This window comes from Siphateles boraxobius, unplaced genomic scaffold, assembly GCF_051911475.1.
Source record: "Siphateles boraxobius isolate OS27281-9 unplaced genomic scaffold, OSU_SipBor_1 25, whole genome shotgun sequence".
NCBI classification, from domain to species: Eukaryota; Metazoa; Chordata; class Actinopteri; order Cypriniformes; family Leuciscidae; genus Siphateles; species Siphateles boraxobius.
The window spans coordinates 15,769,686-15,784,934 of NW_027508866.1; the positions used below are offsets into that span (position 1 = coordinate 15,769,686).

General features: G+C 36.1%; 2 protein-coding genes across 2 annotated transcripts; both read left to right on the forward strand.

The window, feature by feature from the left end:
* The first annotated feature begins 322 nt into the window (after positions 1-322).
* On the forward strand, positions 323-9,338 carry rassf2b (Ras association domain family member 2b). Its single transcript, XM_077242899.1, has 11 exons — positions 323-352; positions 1,818-2,117; positions 3,018-3,106; positions 3,192-3,267; positions 3,342-3,493; positions 6,252-6,343; positions 6,446-6,594; positions 6,675-6,828; positions 6,913-7,034; positions 8,568-8,665; positions 8,775-9,338. The coding sequence occupies exons 3-11, from the start codon at positions 3,051-3,053 to the stop codon at positions 8,836-8,838; spliced, it is 963 nt and encodes a 320-aa protein (XP_077099014.1). The 5' UTR covers positions 323-352; positions 1,818-2,117; positions 3,018-3,050; the 3' UTR covers positions 8,839-9,338.
* A 543-nt stretch (positions 9,339-9,881) lies between these two features.
* On the forward strand, positions 9,882-15,186 carry sprn2 (shadow of prion protein 2). The gene is made up of 2 exons (XM_077242004.1): positions 9,882-9,918; positions 12,432-15,186. The coding sequence occupies exon 2, from the start codon at positions 12,446-12,448 to the stop codon at positions 12,824-12,826; it is 381 nt and encodes a 126-aa protein (XP_077098119.1). The 5' UTR covers positions 9,882-9,918; positions 12,432-12,445; the 3' UTR covers positions 12,827-15,186.
* The last annotated feature ends 63 nt before the right edge of the window (positions 15,187-15,249 follow it).

Genomic DNA, 15,249 nt, shown 5'->3' on the forward strand with positions numbered 1-15,249 from the left:
TTTCCATAGCATACTAGTGTGGGATATGTGGAATTCTGTCTCTTTGAAAATGAATTAGGCCTACTTATATTTTTTTCACATAACTTAAAGCCCCCCGTGGTGAAAATCAAGCTTTTAATGTTGTTTTTGTCTGTGTGGTGTTTTTTGTGGTGTAATGTGCTTTAAGACAAATCATGTGCAAATTCATGTCAGCACCATTGCTGAGTATTTTTTCTCCTTAAAAACTGCAGTGAAAAAAAGACGAGGTTTGAAATCGCTGCTGTTTCTGACGTCACAAACTACCTTGTAGCCAATCACGTCAAGTTGAAAGAGGACTAGCATGGGGAGTCTTGAGAGATGCCAGGTTATCCAGGTATAGTTTTCTGTTGATATATAAATTGTGTAGATTTCGCAATAGTGGGTTTATGATGTATATTACCATGTTATGATACCTTTCTCAAGTGTTCAAAGCGTTTCTGATGATTGTTAGATAGTGATCAGGGACATGGTTTGTGTAACATTAGCAACAAATTATTAGCTGTTTGATAACATAGTAAAGCAAAAGGCTAATCATATTAATTTAATTACCTTTATGTGTCCGACACTGTAAAGAGCGATAGCATTGAGCAGAGTTTACCTCAGAAAGTTGGCCGAGTGAATCTGAGCTGCGTGAGTTGAGGCGGGGCTAATTAGCATATTCATGAATCCGGGTATTGAATGAAGCAAGCGTGTAGAGATACATTCAAGCTATTTTAAGGCATAAAGAATTTTTTTTTAAACATGAGTTTAAATATGTAATTTTGGTGATCAAAGAATAGTTTTAAGGGATAAAATACATGTGGATTTTAATTAAAGTCATTTGAAAGAAATGGACTTCCATTTATCTTCCATGGCCAGTTCAATGGTGTGGCACAGTATATTGTTATGCTGAATAAATATTTTAAATAATTTTAAAAAAGAGAGACAAACACGTTATCAGAAATTTGTGTTTGTCCAGTACAAATCTGATCTATTTGTAGTGGCAGTCATAATATTTTTTATTTATATTTTATTATTATCATTATTTACTTTAAAAAAATAATAATGCCCCTTGGTTTGATAGTTTGATTTTATTCATTTTATGAAATGAGATTTTAAATGTAGCTTACTTGGTTAAATGGTTACTTTTGGTAACACTATGAACTGTATCACAGAGATCCTGAATCTATTTGTATTTAGTTTAGCTTCCACAAGGTGGCAATGCTGTGCTCAAACCTGCTTGTTACCAGAGTAACAGATGAAAGATGGAACATGGACAAGAGAAAGCAGCCTTTACATCAAGTCATTGTTCTTTGTCTGAACAAAAATCTCCTTCACTCTGGTTTAACTGTCAAAAGTGTTCATACAATAAAATACAATGTGTCATTCACATCTCAACCTACTGCATTATAAAGTTTCCTCTTTTATGGGTCACATGGATTCCTCAAACACAGAGAAACAATTATGTGCCTTCTCAAAATCAAAGATTTTAAAGAAAGAAATACAGTAGGTAATTATTTTAACAATGTGGAAATTATGACTTATTATGAGACACCCAGCACTCTCACAACAGAGATATTTTAAAGATCCTAATATACAAACATGTTTACATTATGCATATTTCTGCTGATTTTATTTATTTGGAAAAGTTTATTTTAGTAGATGAACATTATGTGTCTACTGGTATTCATGGGACGGTGTGTTAACATCTGCCCCAAGTGTACAGGCCTGTTTATGTTCTCGGCCAAACGTACTTCCTGTCTGGCCCAGCTACCTCTCGAGTGTTGGGTTTCTGTGTTAGTAATTATCTCTGCGTGCAGAATTGTGGTCGGGGGCAGTGTGTGCATATCTGCGGCACATGGGAGGAAGTCTGACCCGAGTGAAACAAGCTGTAACTTCCTGACTGAGCGTTTGCAATGAGGAAGAGTCTTATAGGGAGGGGCAAAGGATCCTGTAGCTTGTCAACGACACACGTTCATCCCATAGCACAGCTGTTTTCATGCTGACTTCCAAGACTTCCACATTTCCATCAACATTACAATCACTTTCTCTTATGCGAGTGCCAGAGTCTGGCTTGGTTTTACTTACTTTGCTGGATTTCCACGTGTGCTGCTTGTACAGTAAGTCATCTGTTTCGGCATCTTGGCCTTTACAGGTTCCTTACCAAAGATATCAGAATATAAATTGAGATAGACTGAGATCTTGTGCTGCATTTGAGCTTATGATGAATTAAATGTTGGTTTAAAACTAACTTCAGCTCACTATGTGCAAGTTCTGTGAAGTTATTGCTTACTTGTGATGTATTAGCCATTATGTGTGATGAAATGTGTCACAGTAAATCATGGTAGGCCTAAATATAATATTAGGCTTAAATGTGTGTTTACATCCTTATAGTTTAATAGTATGGTGTGAGACAGTTCAAATCGTGTTTTGTGTGTGTGTGTGTGTGTGTGTGTGTGTGTGTGTGTGTGTGTGTGCGCCCGCGCGTGTGTGTGTGTGTGTGTGTGGGGGGGGGGGGGGGGGGGGGGGGGGGGGTTTATATTACATTGTGGGGACCAAATGTACCCACAAGGATAGTAAAACCTGAGATCACCTACATTGTGGAGACCAGCCAGCGGTCCCCGCGAGGGTTAATAAACATACTAAATTATATTTTTGTGAAAATGTAAAAATGCAGAACTTTTTGTGTAATGAGTAGGTTTAGGGGGACAGAATATACAGTTTGTACAGTATAAAAAACATTACATCTATGGAGAGTCCCCACAAAGATAGTGAACATGTGTGTGTGTGTGTGTGTGTGTGTGTGTGTGTGTGTGTGTGTGTGTGTGTGTGTGTGTGTGTGTGTGTGTGTGTGTGTGTGTGTGTGTGTGTGTGTGTGTGTGTGTGTGTGTGTGTGTGTGTGTGTGTGTGTGTGTGAGAGAATCTTGCCTTAAGTCGTTCTGCGATAATGCGGCAGAAAGTCATAAGATTCTCTTCTGGTCACAGAGACCCTTTTCAATTTATCCCTTCATTCTTTACAGAATTCCTTCCTAGAGTTCCTTCACTGACCCGACATGGACACTCTGGATTCAGACAAGATCCAGGTTGGAGAAAACAAATTCGTAAGCAAGTAAGTCCATCTTGTTATGTTACTGTAAAGGTGTCTTGCTCTCACTGTCCTCGTAAACCTAACTTCCTTTTCTTTTTGTTTGCAGGAGTGTCATTCTGTCACACCTTCAAACGTACAACCTTTATTATGAAGGAGAAACTCTCCAGTTGAGGCACAGAGAGGTTAGTTGGTAAAATGTAGCCTGTTGTATTGATGTCATACAGCTGATGACTAAAGTGACATGTCAATTTCACAGGAGGAAGGAGAGTTGATCATAGAGGGCTTGCTCAATGTTTTTTGGGGCGTGCGGCGGCCAATCAGACTGCAGATGCAAGATGAGAAGGAGTCAATCAGGCCACGCCTCTCAGTAACATCTCTGAGCGATGAAACAGACAGCAACACAGTCAAGTCAGATATTATTTATTTTATTTTTAAATTGTAAATCATTTTTATTATTTAGCATATTATTGTTTTTGGTGCTTTCTGGTTAATTTTTTGGGATACATATAACATATGTTGCCCAACTGCAACAAAAAATTATTTCATAAAAACAATCAAAAATCCATTCACAATGGATAAATATGTTTGAAGTTTAGAAAGCAGAACCAAAATATTTAAACATTAACCAGAGAGTGCTAGAAATGTATACTGACCTTGTCTATGGAGAACCTAATTAAAAACTTTCAAAAGTAGCCTATGGGGTCAGCAAGATTTTTTAATGTTTTTGAAATAAGTCTCTTATGCTCACTAAGGCAGTATTTATTTGATCATAAATACAATAAAAACAGTGAAAATAATATTGTGAAATATATTTCAATATTACATTTATTTATTTTAATGTTATAAAATGTAATTTATCCCTGTAATGGTAAAGCTGAATTTTCAGCATCATTACTCCAGTCTTCAGTGTCACATGATCCTTCAGAAATCATTCTAATAAAATGATTTGCTGCTCAGGGAACATTTCTTATTATAATCAATGATGAAATCAGTTGTGCTGCTTAATATTTTTGTGTAAATCCTGATACATTTTTCTACAATTCTTTAATGAATGTTGTATTAATGTATTAAGTAATTTTCACTTTTGATTAATTTTGATTAAATAGTCCTTTTTTGAATAAAAGTATTAATTTCTTAAAAAATATACTGAACCCAAACTTTCGAACAGTAAGTGTATATGAATGGAAAGCTGGCAAAACAAGAGCTGTGTTTGAAATCGCCCCTATACCCTTTTTCACTTTTCCATACATTACTCCACTGATAGTCCACTTGAACGATTGAATGAAAACGAGTGATTGTATTCAGATACTATTAAGGCCCTTTCACACTAAGAACGATAACTATAATATAGTATAATAGCGCCCTAGTGCAATCGTTGTTTATTCTAAGCTTGTGCTTGTCTGTCACTTTAAATGCTCAAGCTCGTTACAGCAGGCAGGATTCTGATTGGCTGTCAATGTTTTTATCGTTCATTAGCTGGATAAAATCGTTCTGATTCTGAAAGTGATTCAAACGATATCGTTTATTTGTGACATTGTTTTTTAGAACGATGTCTTTATCATTATCTTTCTTTATAGTTATCATCCTTGGTGTGAACGGGCCTTATGTGCGTCGGAAGGGCTGGCGCTTTTGCATTGTTTGTGCTTGCTGTTTAATAACCATTCGAAACTAGCAAACTTGCAGCTCCAGTAATAAAGAAAAGATTCGCCTTGAACTCTGTCATAAAAACTAGAATTGTAAACCTTAGTAAAACAATTTATTAGCAAATTAAAAAGGAATCTATACCTGTATTATAATGACACTGTAATCACATTGAACCAGTGGTGAGATTGTTAGTGTGACGTCATCGTGACGTATTACCAGTGGTGAACGCAAAGCATTTTGGGAATCCGCGGCACAAACAGAAGGCGCCAAACTTGATTGCGTGGAGGGAAGAACGCAGTGTTCAAGATGCCGTCTACCTTCTGTTATAAACTGCAATAGTCCTTCTTGCACAGTTTTGAAAACGAACGTTGAGGGTTTTTTTAAGGACATGTTTGTGTATGCTCGTAGACACTCACTCTGAAGATTCAAAAATCTTTGAAGATTCAAATCTCTATGAACAAAATGACGGAGTATGTTTTTATGTTTCCACTGTTCGATCGCGCCCGTGCCTCTCTCTCTCACACACACACACGCGCGCGCGCCCACACAGTTCGATCGCGTCTCGCTCTCACTCTCACACACACACACACACACACACACACACACACAGTTCGATCGCGTCTCTCTCTCTCATTCACTCTCTCTCACTCTCACACACACACACACAGTTCGATCGCGTCTCTCTCTCTCTCACACACACACACACTCAAGCATTGCAATGGCAAAAAGACAGCATTGCGAGGAGTGTGGTGCTTAAAACATTAGCATACTTTTGAACGGTCGAAAGTTTTCTGGTATGGTCCGACAATGTTTTCTTTAGCCCCACTGCATTTTGTAGGATTATATTCTGTTTTTCACGCTATTTTTTTTTTGTTCATGCCAGAACACTAGCCTGCTATGCCTGCCCATGTAAACGGGCCAAACATACCCATAACTCATTGCGTTCTGATGACGTTGCCGCCCAGTTGGTCACATGTCCTAGCGATCTCTATAGATGGATGGATGATTCCGCTGCAGGCGCCATCTTCTGGCGAGACTCGTTTATTCATTCGGCACGACTCCCACAGTGCATTAGGGTATTCTGTAGCCGGTATTTTGATTGTACACAAATTTTAGGCTACATCAGTTGTACACTCGTTATTGTGGTGAATTATAACGTTCAGTATGGCTGTCCTGAAATGCTTGCCCTATTTAAGAGTATAGGGGGATTTCTGACACAGCCAAAGTAAAACATGCAGACACCCACAAGTATTACATTGGCCATGCAGAAGTTCCAAAAGTAGCCCACCTCAAAAAGGAAACTTCATAGATAATACACAAAACTTCCTCAAAAAGGAACTTTAGATAACAATTATGAACACTTTCACTTAATAATTCATCTAAGCATAAAATGATGAGCACAGAACTTTTGCCCCATAGACTTTCATTATAAAAAGCATTTTTTTTTTTTTTAAACTGATGGTCAAAATAGTTTTCTCCAGAATGTTCTTTTAATGAAGGTCCCTGCTTTCTTGCCTTTTAGAAATCATGAAACAAATCAGCCGTGTGTTTCCATTGAGGTCACTGCAACAGATGACCAATCAAACGACTCCGGTGAGGAGAAGGAAGAGGCAGGTGAATACATTCTTGACTTTTTTTCTAAAAAACTTAAGTGTTCACTGCCTATTCATCATATTTGAATGGCAGTGTGTGATTTAGTAAAGTCTCATCTGGCAGATGAGGGCCAGCAGGGGTCAACACACTCGGATCGGGTCACCAGGACCAGGAGTGATGTCAGCAGGAGCAGAATCAGTGGACGTCGACTTGGCATCAGGAGAGTCAAGAGACACCGATGCTCCTTCAACGGACACTTTTATAACCACAAGGCAAGTGTCATGTTTCGTAAACTGGTTACACGTTTTTTAATTCTTGCTCACTTTTGCTCACATCTGATTGTTTCAAACAGACAGCGGTGTTTACGCCAGCGTTCGGCTCTGTGACCAACGTCCGCATCAACAGCTGTATGACGACGACACAAGTTATGCGGGTGTTGCTGAGCAAGTTCAAGATTGAGAACAGCCCAGATGAGTTCAGCCTCTATCTTGTCCACACGAGTGGCGGTATGTCCTTACTCAATTCACAAGTGTCATATTGTTCTTTTATTTGTGCCTGGGTTCATATTTCGAATCCTCTCTTGCATCCAGAGAGACATCAGCTGAAGCCTAATGATCATCCTTTGTCGGTCAGAGTTTTGCAAGGACCTTGTGAACAGGTCATGAAAATGTTCCTAATGGAGACGGACCAGGTGGAGGAGGTCACCTATGATGTAAGAGACCAAATATCACTATCTATCTATCTATCTATCTATCTATCTATCTATCTGTCTATCTACTATCTGTCTATCTATCTATCTACTATCTGTCTGTCTGTCTGTCTATCTATCTATCTATCTATCTATCTATCTATCTATCTATCTATCTATCTATCTATCTATCTATCTGTCTGTCTGTCTGTCTGTCTGTCTGTCTGTCTGTCTGTCTGTCTATCTATCTATCTATCTATCTATCTATCTATCTGTCTATCTATCTATCTGTCTATCTGTTTATCTACTATCTGTCTGTCTGTCTATCTATCTGTCTATCTATCTATCTATCTATCTATCTATCTATCTGTCTGTCTGTCTGTCTGTCTGTCTATCTATCTATCTATCTATCTATCTATCTATCTATCTATCTATCTATCTGTCTATCTACTATCTGTCTGTCTGTCTGTCTGTCTGTCTATCTATCTATCTATCTATCTGTCTGTCTATCTATCTATCTATCTATCTATCTATCTATCTATCTATCTATCTATTTATCTGTCTGTCTGTCTGTCTGTCTATCTATCTATCTATCTATCTATCTATCTATCTATCTATCTATCTGTCTATCTACTATCTGTCTGTCTGTCTGTCTGTCTGTCTATCTATCTATCTATCTATCTATCTATCTATCTATCTGTCTGTCTGTCTGTCTGTCTGTCTGTCTGTCTGTCTGTCTATCTACTATCTATCTATCTATCTATCTATCTATCTATCTATCTATCTATCTATCTATCTATCTATCTATCTGTCTGTCTGTCTGTCTGTCTGTCTGTCTGTCTATCTATCTGTCTGAATATCTGTCTGGCAGGCTGGCCAAATTACTTAAAATTTAATAATTAAATATTTAAATTGATAAATACATAACTACATTAATAATAAAACATAAAATCATAATAATAAAGATTAAATCACCATATTGTTTTGATTAATTTTACCATTATTTTGCATTCATTTTTAGCTTTATCTGTGAATTGTTTTTTTCTTAAAAGCCCAAAGATGATAATAAAATGAAGCAATGAATGCAAACTAGTGCTAAAATGAAATGCAATGCACATTTATAAATTTGTTTGGTGAATTAATTAATATATATTTCATTAAATGTTTAAATTAACATCATTTTTTATTAACATTGTGAATTATGTATTTATTTAATGCTTTCATTTTGAGTAGTTTTATATATCAAAAATGTTATGTAAACAAAATATATATATTTTCCAGACGGATCATATAATAACATATTTTAGATAGATAATATAATTAGATATATTTCCAGTATATTTTTACATGCACTTTGCATTGTTAGATTCCATATTCTACACAGTGTCTGGTTGTATACTGCACATTTTGGCTGATGCAGCAGGTCATACAATTTTGATACTGTAATCTTACAATTTATTGCAGAAATAAGTGTTAGTCTTGCTTTCTGAATTCAGCCAAACTACACAGTAGTGCAAGTTTGGATATATTGTTGTAATACTTCCTTTTGTCCCCAAGGTGGCACAATACATCAAGTTTGAGCTTCCTGTTTTACAAAGCTTCATTGCTAAACTGCAAGAGGAAGAAGAAAGAGAGATGCTGAAACTAAAAAAGAGGTAGAGTCTATCATAACAAAAAGAAAATACATATACATGATTTCTAGAGTCATTTGAAATCACTTTGTGACTCTTTTCCTTTCTGTGCCCTTATTTCCTGTTAATTCAGGTACGCTGATTTGCGCCGTATCATCAAGAGATACATGAAGTCTTTAGCTGATAAAACTACTTGATGCGAGCATCATTCATCTGAACACCATCTTTAAAGCACCGAAATGGTGGTCTCTCAGGAACAAGAACATATTCTTACTTTAGTTTGGCTTTCTATGAGACTGTTATTGTGTTCATGTATTTTATAATATCATAATACAGCAATATCCAAAAGGACCATGGCTTTCTCTAAATAAGCTTTATTGCATAAACAGCAGATAAACAGATACTTGGCCTTCTTCTTCACAAAGGAAATCAAATGGGTCAATGTCCGACTTTTATGCACAATTGTAATGAGCCATAAGAGAGTTTATTTTTCTAGTTATTAAAAATCTGATTTAATGTAAAGCCGGACTGTGAAACGAAGAGAAATAATTTGTAAATCTAATCTATTTGCCTTATTTTATTGCAGACTGTTTGCAATGTTTGTTAGTATTAAAATTATTTAATATTTTTATTTGTGAGGCGTTTTACAAGTGTACTGTATATGCACAGATTTTTTCTTTTAATAAAAAAAAATACAGAATTTATTGTGTGAACTTGCATGCACATTTACCTCAGTGAAAGATCTCATTACATTTCAGTGATCCCTGTAGTTGTTTAATATTAATATTTTTCTCATGAGTCTCATGGGTCTGTTTAAGCAGTAGAGATAAAAAATAACAGTCAATTTACCACGAATATGTTTCACAGTAGGCATGACGTTTCAACATAAGGATCCTTTATCCATGTGGAATAAAGACTTAATCTCCCCTAATATATTTTATTAGTTTCTTTAACACTCCTAAGCACTGATCTCTTACTATTACAACTAAGATTTGAGAACTTAATGGTCAGAGATAATAGACACGAGGGGGAAATCAGGTGTGAAATCTTATTAGAAATTGCTTTAAAATGAGTAAAAAAAACAGTCTAGTACCAAGCACTAATTCATCCTTTGAGCCTTTGTTCTCAAGTGGGCGGGGCCATTGAGCTTCCCTGATTGCTCATTCGCTCCTGTGTAGTGAGTGACAGTTTCATAAGGTGGTTGTTTACAACACAGAGCTTCTCACAGTAAGACTTGGCAGTTCAAGCAGTGAAGAGAAGCCACTGATCATCACCCGGTAAGATGCTTCTGTTTATTGCAACAGATGGGACTTTGTTGAGATTTGCAAATTAAGAAAGCGGATACATGTTATAATAGCATGAATACTGAGGCAACACATATTTAGTATATCAAATCTAATGTAATGTATCCTAAAGATTTTCATTGGTTTAATTATTTTAATTGATTTATTTTTCATATCACAGTAATAGTTGGAAATAACCATTGTGATATCAATGACATCAACATGGCTGACTATAGACTAATGCAATATATGTATAACAATTAATATACTGTATGGCACAACAAGTGGGTCACTGTGTGTCAGAAAATCGTACATAGCACTCATTCTACGTGAGCTTTGACAATTGATACACCGGTCAGGACGTTTGTTTGTTGTCAGTGGTCAGCACTTGTCTATAAATGTGCAATGGTGCGTATAATCAGATTCAGATGACTTGTGCTGCTCACTGCACTGTAATTAATTTTCTAAATAATTGTCTAAAATGACCAAGAATGTTTCTGTTTAGAATAATTCTGTTGAATAATATATTCAACATTTTCAACATAACAAAATTTTAAAAATAAAAAGGTGTTCATTGAATGTTATATTAAAAACTAAACAATCATTATATATTTTAAAATACACATAATATAATATTCAATTAATAGAAAGTCTAAAAAATAAAAAATATATTTAACAAATACATTTTAAATAAAACATATAGCAAATATTCATTTTAAAAATGTATATATACAGTATATATAGAATAACTTTGAACGGAGCAATGTTTATTATTTGAAAATGAGGCTCTTTCTACTTCACTGAATGTGTTACTTGCCCTTTCTTTGTATTTATTTGTGAAAATTATTTCTACACCAATTTTCTGCAGTGTACACTGGTTGTAAGTAGAACCCAAAATGTTTATGAAATAAGAGAAATTATTTGTAAATCTAGTGTATTTGCCACTATTACTATTTTTAAAAGTGTTTATATTATGAAAATATTTAATAATCTCATTTTTTAACATTAATTAACTTACATGAACCACTATATTCTTACTGCATTTATTAACCTTTGTTAATGTAAGTTGTTAATGTAGTTCACATGCATTAATGTTAACAGATGGAACTTTTGATCTTAAGAATGTTGAGATTAACCTTGAGCAATATTAATAAATGCTGTAGTATTTCTCATTGTTAATAGTTAACAACTGTTAAAGTAACATTATACATTTCGATGTTCAAACATTTAACATTTAATAATTAGTCAAAACATCATTAATCTTTGCAAAATATTTTTTTTGTCTCAACCGGATATAGCCTACTATGGAAATTACACCTGTTTAAAGTGTTTATATTTTAGACTGACTGGGTGGTTTTCGCGGGAAATTGCGTTCATAAGTAACGTCACTCAGCCTTCGTGTCTCGTCATATCAGTTAATAGTGAAAAGTTGCTTTTGGAGATTGGAGAACGGAGGGATTTGAAATGTTGTAAAGGCGATGGGTAGATGGTGTTTTTATTACTCAACAGGTGTGTTTATCGAAGAGATAAATTGCCTCATGTAGCTCTAACAGAGTTATTAATTTACACTCTCAGAAAAAAAGGTACAAAAGCTGTCACTGTGGCGGTATACCTTTTCAAAAGGTACACCTTTGTACCTAAAGAGTGCATATTAGTCCCTCAAAGGTAGGCCTACATATTGGTACTAAAAGTGTACATATTAGTACCTAAATGATACATATTAGAACCCTTTTGAAGGGTACTGTCCCAGGGACAGCTTTTGTAGGCTACCTTTTTTCTGAGAGTGTAGCCTACAAACTCAAGTACGCCTAGGGAACAATAACAGGCTATGCATATGAAAATATGTTTGATTTTAAAACTCTGATATCCTGTTTTATGTCCTTTACGTGCGATGCGATGGATCATGCAATGTAATGTTTATAAAAACACAAAAAACACGTCTGTATTAAAGAAAAAAGGATTGATAAACACATATTTGGAATGGAATTAAATAACAAGTAGCCTACCTACTTTGGGTGTCTTGTTCATTAGGCTATATTTATTTTCATATAACAGCAACAGAACTTAAATTACATCCATGTTAGAAACACTGTGCACGAGCGTGAATCCCGCGATCCATCTTTGATCTCACAGGTGTCTAATCCACTAGGAGAAGAGAGAAATGTCCGGCATCTCAAACAAGCCTCCTGTAGCACCAAGCCCTGAAGCCCCAAACCGTGCTGCGTTTCCACTGTCGGGCCAGAAGTTCCGCAGCGCTTTATTATAACGCTTGCTTTATTATACTAAACCATTAGGCCTATATTGTGAAAGGTCATAGTCTATATTCATCCGCACAGTCACGCAAAGCAGAAGCACAACCACAACGTTTTGAAAAAGCATTAAAAAAAACATATGAAACAACTGTTGAAATAGCATGTCATATCATTTAAATCGATGTAATATTATTATATGAACCTTTATTAAAATGTGCAACAAGATATAAATTAGTTTCCATTGTCTTTTGAAAGGACCTCTAATCACGATGGGCAATCAGAAGCTCCTGGTCATGTGGGTGTGGATGTTACTGGTGGTGTCGTTGTATCCTTTGGCCCACTGCAAACGTGGAGGTGGCATAGGCGGAGTGGGTCGGCCGGCCAAAGCCCCTTCTTCCCAGAACAAGGGTCTGAAACTGGCGGGTGCTGCAGCCGCGGGGGCTATCGGAGGAGCAGCCATCGGATACGGGCTGGGCTCTCTAGGCAGACCGAGGTACGAATACGATGGGGGCAGCAGGCGCTATTACCCAGATGGATCTGGAAACCACAGTCGCTCTGGCTGGCAGAATTACAGGAACACTGGCAGCTCAGAGCAGGCCTGCATCCTCATAACACTTGGAAATGTGGCACACATCTTTATGTGGGGATGAATTACAGGGTTTGAGGCACTTGTCTCGCTGAGAGACAATTTCATAGTGCAGAAAGGTTTAATTTTAAACAGAGGATTTGATCATTTTCTTTGATGAAGTGAAAACTATTTATTACGAGGATGAAATATGAAATGTGAGACAGTGATGACACACACAGTCACACACATATATATATATAGGCTATATGTACATGTCAAGACAAGGAGGTTGAGATAATTAAAAAATGTACTGTTAAACATTGTCACATATCCAAATGTTTTAGCCGTTGGTTGGTGTGATCTGTGATGAATATTAAATTATATTTAATTTATGTTGTGCTGCTATTAGGGCTGGGCGGTATATCGAGTTGTACAATTTATCGATATTTTTTTCCCCACGATATGGAATGAGGCAATAGCCTACCGTTTATATCGATACAGTAGTTTGATACGAGCACATCTGAAAAATAGCGGAGGACGCAGTGTGAGCTCCTGCAGCGAAAGTACATGGTAGCCTACAATTTGTCCTAAACATGACACAAGCTTATATTAAGCGCTTTAACATAACTGGTAAGATATAGTTAACAAGTTTAAAGCAGCTTGCCCTGTCAGACGCTCTGACAGAGACTGTTGCTGACTGACAGATAAATACTTGCGCTGTTTAATTCGTTTGAGACGTGGTGCTTTCCTCGGTGCTTAACTTACATTTCACAGGTATATTCTCCATCTGTAAATGTCAGAAAATCAAACAAATATGTCCATTTCACTGTCAGGAGAGGACGAGCTTCTGCAAGTGAATCTCCGCTAAAATTCAAGCTTCCGGTAATGAGCGCCGCCGCGCGCATGCGCGCCAAACATACAAGCACAATAGAATAGTAGCGCAATAATTCTGACTAAAATATACATAGGCTATTGCTAAAATATTTGTTGTTGGAGACAATAAATGTGCCACATGTGGAATTTTAAACCTACAAGTATATTTTTATGATAGTGACCATTATAATGAGGTAATCAAATGCAGGCTAATATAATTAGTTTGTGCTTTTGTTTTAACTTTCATTTTTAGTTTAGCCTTTAGTCATTTTAAAAACAAAAGAATTATATTTGTTTTTAGTTTGTAATGTTACAATGTAATGTGATTTTAACCACCTTTTTGCACATAATATATTGCATAGCCTACATTTACATTCACTATATTTGTTTCCATATCCTTCAATATCAACATTGTTTGGATATCATTGAGCAGGATGTGAAATAATTTTTTTAAATAAATACAGATTTTCTTTATCCAAGTAGAAAAACGTAGAAAGTACCGAGATATATATCGTATATCGCCATTTAACCAAAAAATACCGAGGTATGATTTTTTGACCATATCGCCCAGCCCTAGCTGCTAATGCCTGAAAGTACTGCAATCAAATAAGGATTGTAACTATTTTATTTATTTTGGACCTCACATAGTTATTAAAGGGTTAGTTCACCCAAAAATAAAAATTAATGTTGCTCCAAACCCGTAAGACTTTCATTCATCTTCGGAAGACAAATTAAGATTTATGTGACTGTCCCTCCATTGAAAGTTACGCAACTACCCATTTCAAGGTAGTAAAGACATCATAAAGCATGTGACTCCGGTGGTTTTACTTCAGTTTTATGATGCGATGCAAGTGCTTTGTTTGTGCAAAAAAGCAACAACATAATTTACAACTTTATTTACAAAGCATTAATCTCCAACGCTCCTTCACGAGAGCACCACTCGTTGTGTTGTGTTGGCACGTGAGCAGGCGTTGTTGCGTGAACGTGCCTCAGATTAATATTTTGTAAATAAAATAGTAAATTGTGTTTTTTTGCGCAAACAAAGTACTCGCACCGCTTCATAAAACAGGTTAAACCACTGGAGTCACCTGGATTACTTTAATGATGTCTTTACTACCTTTCTGGGGCTTGAAAGTGGTAGTTGCGTATAGGCTGTCAATGGAGGGACAGAAAGCTCTCAGATTTCATTAAAAAGATCTTCATTTGTGTTCTGAGGATTAAAGCAAGTCTTATTGGTTTGGAACAACATGAGGGTGATCAATTTTCATTTTTGGGTAAACTAACTCTTTAAACTGAAATCGCTTTAATTTAAGGGCTAATATTTAAGGGCATTCTCTCATGTGTCTGAAATTATTAAATGCAAACTTTATGGACTGAAGTGTCATGTGATGGACATAAGAAAAAATATCAAGTTTTGCTGTTCCTTTCATTCCAGTAATGTCAGTTACTCTTCTGTCAGTTGCAGGGTTTGATGTGTATTTTGGCAGGTCCTTCAAACCATGTCACTCTTTGGTCCTTGTACTGTTTTCGGATTTTAAATTAATAAATAATTGACTCTGCTTATTCCCACCCACTTTGTTTGCTTTCACCTAATCATGATGTTGGTTCTCCGAATAGCCTGGTCTCATAGCA

What these genes read in the sequence shown, in the direction of transcription:
- rassf2b (XM_077242899.1), top strand. Translation starts at nt 3,051, where the DNA reads ATGGACACTCTGGATTCAGACAAGATCCAGGTTGGAGAAAACAAATTC. An exon ending in GAAAACAAATTCGTAAGCAA is followed by an intron (nt 3,107 to 3,191) that starts GTAAGTCCATCT and finishes TTTTGTTTGCAG; the next exon opens with GAGTGTCATTCTGTCACACC. An exon ending in TGGAGGAGGTCACCTATGAT is followed by an intron (nt 7,035 to 8,567) that starts GTAAGAGACCAA and finishes TTTGTCCCCAAG; the next exon opens with GTGGCACAATACATCAAGTT.
- sprn2 (XM_077242004.1), top strand. Translation starts at nt 12,446, where the DNA reads ATGGGCAATCAGAAGCTCCTGGTCATGTGGGTGTGGATGTTACTGGTG.